Source organism: Platichthys flesus, chromosome 7 (genome assembly GCF_949316205.1).
Source record: "Platichthys flesus chromosome 7, fPlaFle2.1, whole genome shotgun sequence".
Taxonomy (NCBI): Eukaryota; Metazoa; Chordata; class Actinopteri; order Pleuronectiformes; family Pleuronectidae; genus Platichthys; species Platichthys flesus.
In genome coordinates, this window is record NC_084951.1 from 18903318 (window position 1) to 18917958 (window position 14641).

At 41.3% G+C, this 14641-nt stretch overlaps 1 protein-coding gene across 2 annotated transcripts in view; it reads left to right on the forward strand.

The window, feature by feature from the left end:
* samd10b (sterile alpha motif domain containing 10b) overlaps positions 1-14641 on the forward strand; it is a 47874-nt gene extending 33233 nt beyond the window's left edge. For both annotated transcript variants that reach the window (XM_062391143.1, XM_062391142.1), the window contains exons 4-5: positions 6068-6208; positions 14507-14641. In XM_062391143.1, the coding sequence (XP_062247127.1) occupies positions 6068-6208; positions 14507-14529 (164 nt within the window). In that variant the 3' untranslated portion in view covers positions 14530-14641. The remainder of the gene's footprint in view (positions 1-6067; positions 6209-14506) is intronic.

Here is a 14641-nt window from a genome sequence, read left to right on the forward strand (position 1 = left end):
GACTTGATTTGGCTCAGTGGGACGGCTGAGGTTTCAGACCAGCCTCAAACACGGGAGTCCGGTTTTTGAACCGAGCTAAATCTGTGCAGTTTGTCCCTCACACCTTACAGCACAGACCAAGGCACGGAAGATCCACATCAACAGTAACACTTGTGCAGAAAAGAATCCTTTAATATCTTTAGGACCTTGCTCATTGACCTCCGTGAATCTCCTGCGGACTAAGACATTTCAAGGCAATGCCGTAAAAGGCTTACCAAATCTCACGCACGTATTATTTTTAGGTTTGTGGTTCCAGGGCTTAGCCTTTTCAACTGGAAACAGGTTTACACCCAAATCTCTCCAAAGGAGATTGAGAAGGCATTCATGTGAGGTAACGAAAAGGCGTGCGGCCTATTTTAGGAGAAGAAAGGGAAAGCTGCGGAAAAAATGGGAGGTTATCGTGTTTCAAGTTCAACATAAACAACATCCTAACCCACACACACACACTCACACACACACACACGCACACGTGCATTTATTTGGGAATGAGCCCACACAAATACATGCCACTTGCGAGCGAGAATAACAAACACACAGATTTATTAACACACACTGTCAGACGGCCATGACAGACCACACGGTAGAGGAGTTTCTTTTTTTGTGTCTTGCTGAGAACAGATTGCTGTTCTGTGCCGTGGGGTTAGCCACCACTCAAATTTGCATACAAACACATAAACACACAGGCAAATATATACACACACACACACTGGCTTCAGGGCTAACAACGCTGCCACCGTCACAGTTCAAGTTGCTCTGATGTGATCACTTTTATTTATGTCCTTTCAAACACACACACAGGGGGAGCGGCTTGGGGGAAATGTGTTAACTTATGTTGTTAGTAAATGTTCTCCGTACAAAAGTCTCTGCCTTTTTCAAACAAAGAAGGATGTTGGATCTCAGCAGCGCTGAAGACATGGAGTGAGTGTGTGTCTGTGTGTGTCTGTGTGTGTCTGTGTATCATCTTTGTCTACTGACCCAAAAGTAATAGTAAAGTGGTTCTCTCAGTGTCCCAGTGTAAGGGCACCATTACCGTGAAACAAGTTGCCTGAGGTCCGTGAAGCTTCTTCAGTGTCTCTCGCTCTCACAGTTAACTCATGCTTTCATCTTTCCTCATGCTTTTACTGGCTCTTATATTACAAATATTTTACATTTAGATAATTCTGTCTGCTGGCGGTCAAGGGTAGGAAATTGACTGCCAGGCATTTTCACCACACAGTAATATATATGTGAAGGAAATTAGTTGCCTTGTGATTTACTCTTCGTACTGATAAGCAGTCACAGCATGCCGCCTTCTCTTCCTTTTGCAGAACACCTGTGATCCAGATACGTTTGAAGTTGGTCCAATCATTTTATTTCAGTCTATGTGAATGTGAATGGTTGTTTAACTCTGTATGTCAAACCTGTGGTGCACTGGAGACCCATCCAGGGTTTTAAATGCAGTCTATGTTTCAGCTGGGATCTACAGGATCATCAGAAATGCGTAAATATAGTTTACCAATAACATAAGATAAGATATGTAAAGTCTAGATTTATAAAGTTACACATCACACAACAGCAATTGCACTGCAACTAGCATATTTAAAAAGTTTTATGTCGTTAGCCGCTGAAAGCTCCAATAAGATCAAGTGAGGCAGCTGCAGAAAACACAGACTGAAGTGATTTGAACTTTTCATATGTTAAATAATTAACTTAGATGCCAGTGTCATTTAAAGTCAACTGTCTAAATATAACTGCAGCAGATTTTAGTGTAATTTTAGTTAAAGAAGTATTTTGGTAATTAAAAAGCAGTGTATATTAATCAAAAGTCAATAGTGGCAGATGAAAGCTTGACAGGGAAAGTTGGGCCATGGTGTGAATGGGATTTAGTGACAGAAGCCCTGTCTATTCATATCCCCTGGTATTATTGATGTGGTCTGTGCCTAGATTGGTTCTCTGAATAATGGCACGACTGCATTCACACCTACTGATTTCATTTATTTATTGCTCTCCACATTCCGTCCGCTCTGCCATGAGAAACTGCAGCCATACAGTCGCTCAGCAGGTTCGACTTCAGCACCTCAGCTGTCAGTCAATAAACTGTCATCTGCGGTCGGTCAGTACGTTTATAGAGTGAGATCTGATAAAAACGCAGGTTAAACCACCTTCGGATGTAATCTTACAGATAGAATTACAGTCCAGCTGCTGCGGCATGAATTTACACCTTGCATTAATGTTCTATTCATCTTATCGAAGGTCGTATCCTGACACGGGTCACAATTTAATGCCACGTGTGCCAAATAAGCCAGACAGGATGAAGATATATCGAGCGAATATACAGTATATACATTTACCCAGAGTGGAAGTGAAATAAACGTAGTGAGTTACATGCAAAATGTAGCTGGAGGGCAACACACTCAACCTTGATGCTACTGTATATACAGGCTGACAGAGAGGTGATACATTATGCAGGCCTTCAGGGAAAGCAGGGACTGAATTGGTGGCCTATCAAAGGTTTAATCTAAAGGTTGTTCTCTTATAAGGAAGCCTTTACCTTTCTCCCTCTTGGATTGCTTTCCCCCCCTCCTTTCAGCGTCATTATGTTCCCGGGCCTGCTTCCCATTTGCCTAGAGACATTGTTAATAAGCAGTTTATTTTGAAGCCAAATTGAGAGAAGCAATCGCTATTGAAACAGCTTTTGTTTTTGTGCCTCTTTTTTTTTTCTTCCTCTCCTTCGACAGCACTTCTTTCCCTATCTGCAGGCAATTATTATAGGACCTGTATTAAGTCTGTCTGAAGGGAATTGATTTGAGCTCCATTCATCTGCTTTGTCTCATTTCAGGGCTCATACACACATAGAGAGACAGAGGGGGAGAGAGAGAGAGAGAGAGAGAGAGAGAGAGAGAGAGAGAGAGAGAGAGAGAGAGAGAGAGAGAGAGACTGACAGCAGTGGTATTTCTGGTGCATACTGTTGGCAGTCACATCTTTGAAAACTTTAGCGGGGTTGGGAAGAATAGGTTGATGAGTGTGTTTGTGCACAGAAATGTGTAACTGTGCACAAAATAAATTAACAACTATTGTTGTTGTATCCCATAGGGCGTAGGTAGTTGTGCTAACACAATATACTGTTCAGCTCTATGGGCTAGAAAAAGAGGTCACCTGGACTCTGAAGAGAAGTAAATAAACACACACACACAAACATACACACACATCCAATAATACATAATGAGAGTTAACTGTTTTTTTATGCCTTGCCCACAGTGGACGTGGCTATTGTGCTCATTGTTCAGCCCCTTTGGTTGTAAAGGGACTAGTTCACAGTTCTGTCCTCGTTTGGCCTGTCTAGTTCCACTGAGAGCTGCGTCTCATATCTCAAAGACATGGGATGGAAGAAGAAAACCATAATTATAGCTGCTTGCTGATATAATGTTCAGTCTGTCCGCTGCCATCAAAGAATCAATCACTCAACTTCAACAAAGCTTTGTTAACGATAAAAGTTCCCTCTTCTCTGCTGATTGGAGAAACGGGGTCAAAGTACAGAACTCTAGCTCTGTCCCGATAATCAAACTTTAGCTCCTACTTCAGTGCCACTCTAAGAGATTGGATTCAGTACAGGATTTCTCAAACGTTCAATACCTTGATCAAATGTGTTTTACCTCGAGAGTGTGCGAGCGACTTTGTGCACAGTTAGAGTCGCATATAAAGAATGAAATGATGATTGGAGCAGACATAGCCTTGTGAGCTTTGATTTGTGAGAGTGCATTGGTCAGCAGTTCAGTGAACTGAGACAAACGGTTGAAAACATGGGAAGACTGTCAAGAACACATAATTGAGGTAAAATTATTCCAAAAGAGGAATATGGAGGTTATAGAGCAATGTGGTACAACTCCAAAGATTGTGATGTCTCCATGCAGATGAAAAATCCGGTGGTCAGAGGCATAATGTTTTCAGGTTCTTCATTCGTCCCATTCTTCTTGGTCAGTTTGGCTCGAGGATTAAATGATGGTGGTCAAAGTTCAAAGGTCAAGCTCACTGTGAACACAGTTTTTGGTCTTATTAATGCAGCAGCTCAAGAACACCTTGAGGGAATTTCTTTAAATTTCGTGATCATGTTCCCTTGGACTCAAAGACTGATTATTTTCTAGCAGTCAAACGTTTAGGTCTCTGTGACCTCACATAACTCTTTTTTACCTTGTGAATATGTTTTATATAACGTGTCAAGAGAATCATCTCAAATTTGTCACCAGTGGTCACTTAGACTGAAAAATGTACTGATTCGATTTGGGTTTTCAAAGGTCACAGTCACGGTGACCCAACAAAACATGTTTTGGTCTCTTGGACATAAGAAAAGTCTCCATTGAGGGAACTTATTCCAATCTTGACCAGTTGGACTCTCGTAAAAAATTGTAGACTGAACCTGCACTGGTTGATGGAGGCATGCAACCACAGGGCAGTACTTCTAGTTTGTTGTAGTACTGCAGTCACTCAGTTTCTTATACACATGCTTTCAGAGCACTTAGACCAGGCCTGGAACTACTTGGGGTCACAACAGACCTACCTGAGTCCATCACTGTTGCAACTCCCAGTCTGTTCTCCAACCTCCAACCTGTTTTATAAAATATGACTGCCAGCTCTCTATTAAGGACATGTATATTTCATGGGCTCAGAAGAGGAACAAAGGACAAGGACTCCAGTTCTCATTTCACTAACATTCTTCTGGTCATCTTCTCCTTTACTCTGTTCTTTTCTTGTCTGTAATCTCTCTTTCTCTTGCTCTCTCTGCTCTCTTATGCTTATTGGCTGCTGTGGATGAAAAAATTAGCAGAAACAACTCTGTGTGTGTAGTATGTGTATGAAGCACATACTACGTGAAAGCATACATTACTTGGGGGACTGTTCCTCTGCAGCACATACATAATGCACATATAGGGAACTAAAGAGATGAACCAACAGACAGAGGGGTGTACTAATGTCCAAGGGAAGAAAATGGGAATGATTGGTACAGAGAGTGAGCTGCATGAGTAATGAGTCTAATTATGATTTGGACATCTTACGGAGAGGCTGCTGATATGATGGATTCCTCTTCTCTCTGAACTGGTGAAGGACATAGCTCCCCTAGCCATGGTAACCTGTGTTTGTCTCACGTTTTTCACATATTCTTTGTGTTTGTGTGAGAGCAGCTTGCTTATAAAAGCTGCTTACTGTGGGTAATGGTATGTTAAATGGGGGTGTCCCACAGGGTTCACTGCCAAACTCTGTAGCAAGGCTCAGCCACAGCAAACAGCCAGCACGAGTAATCCTGCCCACGCCACCGTCTTTTACTGCCAGGCCACCGAGCCCACCAGAAAATAAACACCTCATTGGGAGATCTAAGTTAGACATCTGAAAATATCCAATGTACAATTGCAGACATATTCTCAGCATATGAGAGGAAATGAATAGTCTCCTTTCCCTGTTGATTGCACTTGTTGGAAGAATTTGAGAAAACCTGCAGGAAGATAAAAGCTCCTCAGAGAGCAGGCTGTGTTTTGAACCTGGACACATTATAGAGGAGTGTTTGTATCACTGACCGACAGAATGAGTATTTTAAGAAGATATTGCTTGATTGATTTGTTTAAGGTTCTGTGGAGCACGTCTGTGTCTGTGCATGAACTTGATATACAGTCACACTGCACTGACAAATTTACTTAATTATTTGGAAACACTTTAGGTCGCTCTAGTTTCGCATTTATTAGCAGTATTTGGATGTAAAATGCTCTAAAACGCACTAATGCATCTAATGACTACTTAATAATGGAGTAATATGCAGTTATAGTTAAATTATTGACGTCAATTGCCATACATAAATAATCACTTGAAATGTATGGTGTTATAGTTATAGTGTAATATAAGTGTTAGCAATAATTCCACCATCTGATTGACTTAAATGATTGATTTCCACAGGCTAAATCGAATTACCTCAGCTCTTATGGTCATATTAATGCCGTGCAGAGAGGGCTATTTCTCTAGATGAGTGAAATCCTAATCACTCTACACATCCTCCACTTGGCAGGACGGGCTTTGCTGCGCTTGAACGGGGAGAAGCTGGAGAGGATGGGGATCGTGCAGGAGACGCTGAGGCAGGAGGTCCTCCAACAAGTCCTCCAGCTGCAGGTCAGAGAAGAGGTCCGCAACCTGCAGCTCCTGAGCAGAAGTGAGTAACAAGAAAGTTTGTGTGAGTGTGTGAGTGTCAACAAGTTGTCTGTGCATTTCTGTCAGGAGTGGGTTTAGGTAAAATGGGCGTATACAGTCCGAGGCCATGCATGTCCTCCATGACACACATGAAGGTTGAGATCCAAGTGCAATTGCTAGTGGCTGTGTGTGGTTTTATTGATAGACACTGTTGATTTGCTGCCCTGCTTTTTTGAATGAGGGCTCCAGTAAACACGTTTATTATTCAGCCATCAATAAACTGGCTCAGTCCATCTCTGTTGACCTGGATTCAACAGTTGAAGCCTGTTCTGGTTTTTATGGCATCAAAGTGTAACATTACATTTCATTACATTACATTTCATTTAGCTGACGCTAACACATTTAGTTTCACTGTAGAGATGGATTTCAACTATTCCCTGTAACTACCTGGATAAAAAAGATACCCATCAATTGGATGAAACGTCATCCACAATGTAAAACATGCAGATATACAGACACACATACATTATGCACATATATTTTTAAACTCCTAAATTGTGTTAGTGAAGGCTCACAGGGCACAAAGTTTTTTGATGGATGATTCGTGCCTTAGTTTTCCATGATTTTGTATTCCGAGCCAGAGGCACCGAGCACCTTCCAGCCATTTCACTCAGGTTTTCCATTGGACTCCATTATTCAAGATCATGACCTATATTCAGCAGCAGCATCCTGGCAGCGCTCATTCTCCCAGAATAAGAGGAGATCTGCAGTATTTAAGTGAAATTGCAGCCTGCTTGTTGCTGTAGTCGTTTCCAATGTGCTGCCTAGTAATTCACTTCTCAAACAAGAGGAAGAACACGTGTCTGGATGTTTTTACCGTGCTCCTCTTATTCACCGAGCGTCCAGGTGCAGAGCCTTTATTAATAAAAATAAAATATAACTACACAACCATTCGCTCTATATGCTAAAATCTCTGTTGGCATAAATGCTTCGGACCAAAAATAGAATTCAGCCCAAACAATGACCTTGTTTTTGCCATCAAATATTTATTATGCACCAGCTATATCTAAATAAGTAAATGAAGTCATTGTTGTAATATGAGAGGCTCACAATCGCTCTCTGACCATTCATGCTGCTGCTGTTGTTTCTATTAAAACTTGTTTTTACTCACTACAATAAGTTTTGAATAGAGATGTTCTGGTGTCATTTATTGCGTCCCAGCCTTTGCATATCGACCAATAACGAACAGCAACTAGTGTTTTGGACAATGAAGAAAAAGTCATTTCTGGGTTAGGAAAATTTTGTATTTTTACCTGAGTGAAACTAATACACAAAAGTGTGTCATCGGATCAGTACATAGATTTGCGTACTTGCTGATCCCCGCCCCATTTGCATCATTGGAGGTGTTTCAGATGCTGGAATCGTAGCATGTCTAGTATCATGGTTCATGCCTGACAAAATGATGAGTTCTCCCTTTTTCAAAGGCTTTTTTTAGGGCTAGGGCTAACCCTAACCACTGAGGGTTCTGACAAAGATAGAAGTACAAGTGTGTGGTGTGTGCATGTTTGAGGGAGAAAAAAATAGGTTGTTCTCTAAAGACTAAAACCTTAAATGAAATGAAATTCAGCTGAGGTCATAGAGTAACACAAGAGCACATCTAACCGTCCAGGAAAAGCGTTCCCATGCAAACCCTGAACAGTGAACCATGTCATTATCCAACAGCAACGAAAGAACAAGGGCAGCAGTTACATAATAAAGCAAGACTGAATTTTGGCTGCTCTCCAGTTAAAATAAAGATTACAAATAATATATAATTATTGAATTCTCTGCGTACGCAAACTCAAACACACTGAGGTTCCAGGCACCACAAACCAACCCTTTTTTTGAGGCATAAACTTCCCGAATAAGGGAGTGATGAGAAATAGAAGGAAGGGGAAGTGATGATGAAATGTGACCAAAAGCCTCAAACCTTGTGTCTCAATCCTTCTGACCACCAGGATGCTATAACTTCCTTTATTTAGTTTTCTTAGTTATTGTGCCCTCGCATCATTGTAACTCAACTTATAAGTGTCAATGTTTGTGCTGACATTCATGGCAGTGAAGCATGTTGGATCAAATTAAACTGTATTAAATAGAGACTTGGGACGCAATTGACTGGTAAAGAGAAATAATTAAACTCCTGTTTGACACCCGTGTTGACAGAGCAATGCAAATGTCATTTGCCAGTTCAGCAGACTCTGACTCTCTACAGGCGACAAGGACAGGCTAATTTGTTGGTCTCATAAAACACCTGAGATCCACATGGTTACAGGGTTTTCAGAGGTGATGGAGGCAGGACACCCAGGGTTCTGGACTGGAGGAGCGATAACAGGGTGTTTCGGGCATGAAAAGGGAGAAATGAGAAGTGTGATGAGGTGGTGATGTGGTGGGAGATCACTGAAGAGGTGATGCACGTCCATCGACTTAAAAGGCCATTGGCAACTGTATTTCTCCAAACACGTCACGCAGTACGAACATGATTTTAATAATGCATGCTCGTGGCTCTAGTTCAATGAGAAAGGACTTAAAGAGAAACAAAGTAGAATGAGTAAAATAGATATATTGTCAACGGGGGGAATAGACTATCCCAGAAGGAAGTAGAACACCGTGGAGGTGGTTGTTGTGAATAAGGTGCTTTGGACAGAAGGAGCTTTCCTCCCCAGAGCCTAGAACCTGGTTGTGGTTTTTAGGAATGAAACATGGATGCATGATGAAGGGCGATGACCCAGTCAGTTGAGGTGCTGCAGGGATGGAGGCAGGTCACTGACAGCTGAATGACAGGATGGGGAGAGAACATTTTAAACTTTGTCAGCTTACAGGTGACTGGCTCAAAGCCAGCGTGTCGGCTTGTGATTGGATGAAAAGAGCTGATAGGGCATGTAGAGATAGCAGGAACTGTGGACTAGGGAACTCAGGAGGTCGTCTTGACTGACTGATTTGACCAAGATGAAAATATCTCAACAGGAATTTCAACATAATCTGCTGTGCTGGTTCCTTGATTTTCACTCAAAGACTCTTTTGATTTTCAGAACAAAATCTGAAGATGAAATTGTGCACATTTCAATGGTCAAAATAGAAAATATGACCGTACTTAATTAACTACTGCAGCAGCTAATGCAGATGCCCTCATGCTGGTCTCTCCTCATGCGTCCTCCACACACACTCGGAGCTCCTCTCACTGGACAATTATCCTGACATATTTACAATTCTGCTGTGATTTAGCGGAGCCTTATGTCTCTCACACACAACGCCTCTCAAGTCTGACTCATCTCCAATAAATTTACCAAAAATTAAATATCGATCTCACAGAAACTTTCCAAAAGAGGATGATAATACAAATAAGCTTGACTCTTGTCTCTGATCTGAGCAACTGGAGCGGAGTTCAACACAACCCTTACAAGGTTCTCACATTAGTCACATTAGGGATTTCTTGAGAGGCGTGGTCTAGTGGCAGAAACTTGGACTATCGGCAGAAAGGTCTCTGGTTCGTCTCTGGTTCGACTCCAGACAACAAAAAGACGAACCTGGATTGATCTGTCCAAAAATCCAAGAGTCTCCCTACCCTGTCTAGTGCCCCTGAGCAAGGCACCTTACTCCCCCAACATCTGCTCCCCGAGCGCCGTACATGGTCGCTCACTGCTCTGTGTGTCCTGCACCAGATGGGTCAAAAGCAGAGATTCAATTTCCCTACCTGCATGAGTGTCTCTGTGCATGTGTTTGGGACTAATAAATGCATCTTAATCTTAATCTTAAACCTTTACAACCAGTGGGTTCTTTAAATCTCAAGATCTTAAGATAACAGAGGTAATTAAATGGACAAAGACAGAGTGGAGAAAAGAATGAGTGACATGTAATAAAGATGAGGACGGACAACTGAGACGGGAGCTGAGATCTTTCACAGATACGAAGCTAAACTTATCTCGACCGCCAACAGGAAATATGGTCACAGTCTTCACCCCCTCCTGTTCCTGGGATGTGTCATTAAATGATACCCACTAAACTGTCTTTGCAGAGCTTTGTGGTACAACAGGTAAGTTGACCGTTGACCTTTGGATGTAAAACTTAATTTCATCTTTTTAGGTAGTTGTCATAATGAGCGTAAGACTTCTCGAGAAAAAGTTTTGTAATGCCGTTCTCCACGGATAAGTCATACATTTCAAGTTTTATATACAGATTACAAAAGATTTAACATATTAAAACCAAATACATACTTGCAAACGGCAGACAACTACGATGATGGTAATAACTTAAGTGCAATGGTGATAGCAAAGTACTGGTGAGTTAAAAAAACTAAAAGGTAACGGATGTGGTCACAGTAACCTTTGACCTTCGACCACCAAAATGTTCCGAGCGAATATTTGTGTCAAATTTCAAGGAATCTACTTACTGCACTCCCGAGATATCAGCTTCCAAATAATGAGATGGACGTACGGACGCACAACCCAGAAACATTACACCTCCGGCCACAGATTACACTGGCCTTAAAAACACTGCGGATAAAAGCTACCGATCACAGATAAAGAAATGAGAGTGGAAAAGAGTGAAACAAAGCTTGGACTGGTAACACGTTTACTCCTTGGCTGTGGGGCCCCACTGTCTGCACCAGGCTAATCTGTCTGCGGCAGACTCAAAGCCCCATAATAACATTTCACACTCAACATAGAATCACATTACTTAGTTTGCAAATCACTGTTGAAAATGCTGTTGTTCACACAATAAGCAAAATATGTCCATAGAAAACCAAACGAATTGGAAAAGTATTTACTCATTGTATCATGTGAATACTGCATTTAGTAGCTAAAGAGCCTATACATGCTAATGTTGCTCCATTTCTCCACAAAATCACAATATCAGGTTCAGAGGTGATAACGCATCAGTGTTGTGCTCACAGCTTGGTTTCTATTTATTTATTCCATTAAGTTGACAATTTATAGAAAATCATTTCAAGATATTAATCAGTGGAATTGAATTGATATGATAGAGTTAACAGTGGTGACTTCTACAGTGACGTGGTTTAGCTCAGTGCTCTCAGGCTCTTCAGTGTCTCTCTCAAAAAAGAAGTCTGCCTAAAACGGTGACTTTATGTATTTCAATTAAATAAAGTTCAAGACAAGTTATACAAAAATATTTACACAAACACACAATTTATTTGATCTATTCACTCTCAGGTGATTTTAATTATTCACAGTTACTCAACTTGATAGAAAACACTTAAATAGATTGACATTGAACTTGAAGTTAATAAATAAATAAATACATTTTCTTTTTGTACATGTAGGTTATAAGATTAAAAGGATGCTGTCGGTTTGATTCCTCTTACTTTGCTCACTGTGAAAGAATAATCACACGCAGCACAGAAAAATCTGATTTAAAAAGCCAGAGCAGTGAAATAATGTTGTACAAGAATGCCGTTTATTCAATGAACACAAGAGCTGAATAAATTAACTTATACCACAACTGTGGAGTAACGCAGCTATCACAAATTTGACATGATTTTCTTGTGTTTTTTGGATAAAGTGCTGAGCAAAGGGTAAAATGTTGTTACATAAAACTGGATTAAGAAAACCAGTTAGTCATGCTTAACACTCAACTCGAGCGTGGAGAGGTGAAATTCCTGTCAGATCAAATGGGCTCCAACAAATTTAGTTAGTTTCATGGTGGAACAAAAAGGATAAAGAACTGCGCACCTGCAGCATAATTCACCTGCTCTGCTCTGTATGTGTGCTCCATGTCTTCTGAATATTTCTATAAGTCATTCCTGTAGAAAACCTTAATATCTGCTTAATATTGAATGAAGGGGGGGGTCAACCTGAGGCAAAGTAAAGTAACAAATTCACACAGTGCAGAAATTTAAAAGTTAAATGAAACTCATACATGTAGGGCTCATACATGTAGGGCCATCTTCATCCATCACTATTGTGCATTGCATTACTTCACAGTCTGTTAAACAAGCCTCTTGTACACAACCCTGTAACGTTTGGGAAAGGTGCTGCACATACATCTTGTATTTTTTAGACACTACAGTATTTTTGATGTTTTTTCCAGCAGGCTGTGTTGTCTTTGAAAGGTAAAGATGATGTCTTCCACAGCCCAGAGCCATAGCTCTCTCAGGGGTTGCAGGGGTTTGTTGTAACATCTGCAGAGCTTTGTGGAGGGAGATTGTAGACATGCCCTCCTCCCTCTCAGCTGCTGGTTGTTGGTATATCTTTATAATAAACTGTCAGCGCCGCCCTTTCTTCTCAACTCACCAAAATGTCATCAAAGTTGGTCAACGCAAATATGAGGCTGCCAGGTTTCAGACTCTAAGAGGTAGCACACATGGGAGAAGTGGAGCTTCAAAGCCTTCAGCCTCCTGAAAGGGTCTATTTTAACCCAAACTATTACCTTTTCTGAAACCTGCCTCAACCAGACAAAACCTGCAACTGAAAAGTGAAGCCAGGGAAAGCCTTTCTGCCAGAAAGCCTTGAAATTAAATTTCATCCTTTTGTCAGCAACACTTTGGCTGCCCTGAAACACTGTCTTGGTAAGCCTGGTTAGCAGCTATGAAACTCTCTTGTGATGGTGCCCACCCTTGAAAAGCTTTATTCAGGGCTCTGTGTGATGCCCGCCAGCTGAACCGTAGCTTTGAGTTACAATATGAATGAAACTCTGTGTGTAACAGACAGAGCAAAGTGAGGAACAAATTTTTCCCGTTCTAGCTTTCCCTTTATCCCGTCAGCCCTTAAAGGGATAGCTCACCGAAATATGGGGTAGGGTGAAGTGTTTGAATCCACAAAACACTTTAGGAGTCTCAGGGGTAAACAGTGTTGCAGCCGTATCCGATACAATTGAAGTACCAGGCGACTTTAACTTCAGAAGTAACAAAACAATAGAAAGAACATAACATGCCTCCAAACTGCTCGTGTGATGTCATCCAAGTGTCCACAAGCCCCAATATTCATATTCGAGTGAAAACGGCATCATTTACACCATGTTTTAAGCCTCAATTACTTCAATTGTATCGGATTTGGCTGCAACATAGTTTACTCCTGAGACTCCTTAAGGGTTTTCTGGAATCAAACACTTCACCCACCCATCTATTGGCATAGCGGTGAGTAGATGATGAGTGAGCTTTCATTTTTCTGTGAACTATCCCTTTAATGATGACGGCTCCACAGGGAGCTCATGTAAAATGATTTCTATCAAAGGGGTGGTTCCCTCCATGGCTGTACAAGCCTCTTGTCATATCGATGCCTCTCTCTTATTTGCTGGTCCAGGGTCACTCCGGTGCCATGATACGTCTGCCTGTGTCTAGACAGGTGGTTTGTCTTATTTGGCGATCAGAAAATGAGGCCTTTAGAGCTGAAAACAGTCTGACAAAGGAACGTCTGCTCTTCCACTGACAGTTGGTGTCATTTCAGGATGGCTAATTGTCAGGGAAACCATCTGGCCACATCTGTTGTTTCGAGAGAGAGAGAGAGATAGAGTGAGAGATAATGACATTAAGGAAAACAGGCTTCTCATTACATGCTGTTTTACCTAATGTCATCATTTTGATATATGATTTATATAGCTGCTCTCCACTGTGTAATATTTTAGTAGGTATATTATAATAAATATATTTATATTTTGTAAATGTCCTCGCTGCAACTATAGACTGTATATAAGGATGTACAACATGTCCCCACTTCCTCCAGTTGCAGAAATATAAAGCTAACATAATCCTGATACAGGTGCTGCCATCTTGCTCTTTTGCTCTTGATCTTACATGGTATGCAGATATTATACTGCAAGATGATTTGGCATTACTTTTGAGGAGTTTTCATGATGTCCAACTTTAAAGTCTCACAAAAACTCTCTTTGCAGTAATTTTCATGCACTGCAATTATCCTCTTACTTATTAATTCAGCCAGAGCTTCATACTACATTATTGTTTGTTGCAGGTTGTTGTGCTGTGATTGATACAGTGTATTACATGGTGAGAGCTCGGCCACACCGGGCAGAGTAGGTCTGGAGGAGTCAGGGGTTTCATACGGATTCAGAGGGGCTTTGAGCCCAATAGTTGAGCTTTGCTGGATCTTTGAAACTCCTTTGTTTTTAAGACTCAGCACAAAGGACAAACAACTTCATGATGCGTTAAGAGATAAAGACCAATATAGAGGAATGTACTGAATTTTTAACAATGCACAGAGGTTTCAAAGGGGCAAGTTGCTAGAACAAACTTCTGCTGCACTCTGAACGCTCCATTTTCTATCCATGTGAACCCTAATTATGCTCTTCCTCCTCTCCCCTCTCTCTGCAGCCTCCTTTGGAAACTTCTCTTAGCTCATCCCTGGATCCATTTGGCAGCCCACTCCCCCATCCCATGTCACAGTAGGAGCCATGGAAGAGCTGCCGTTTTCAGATATGTGGGCGGAGAATCAATGAGTGAGCGGGG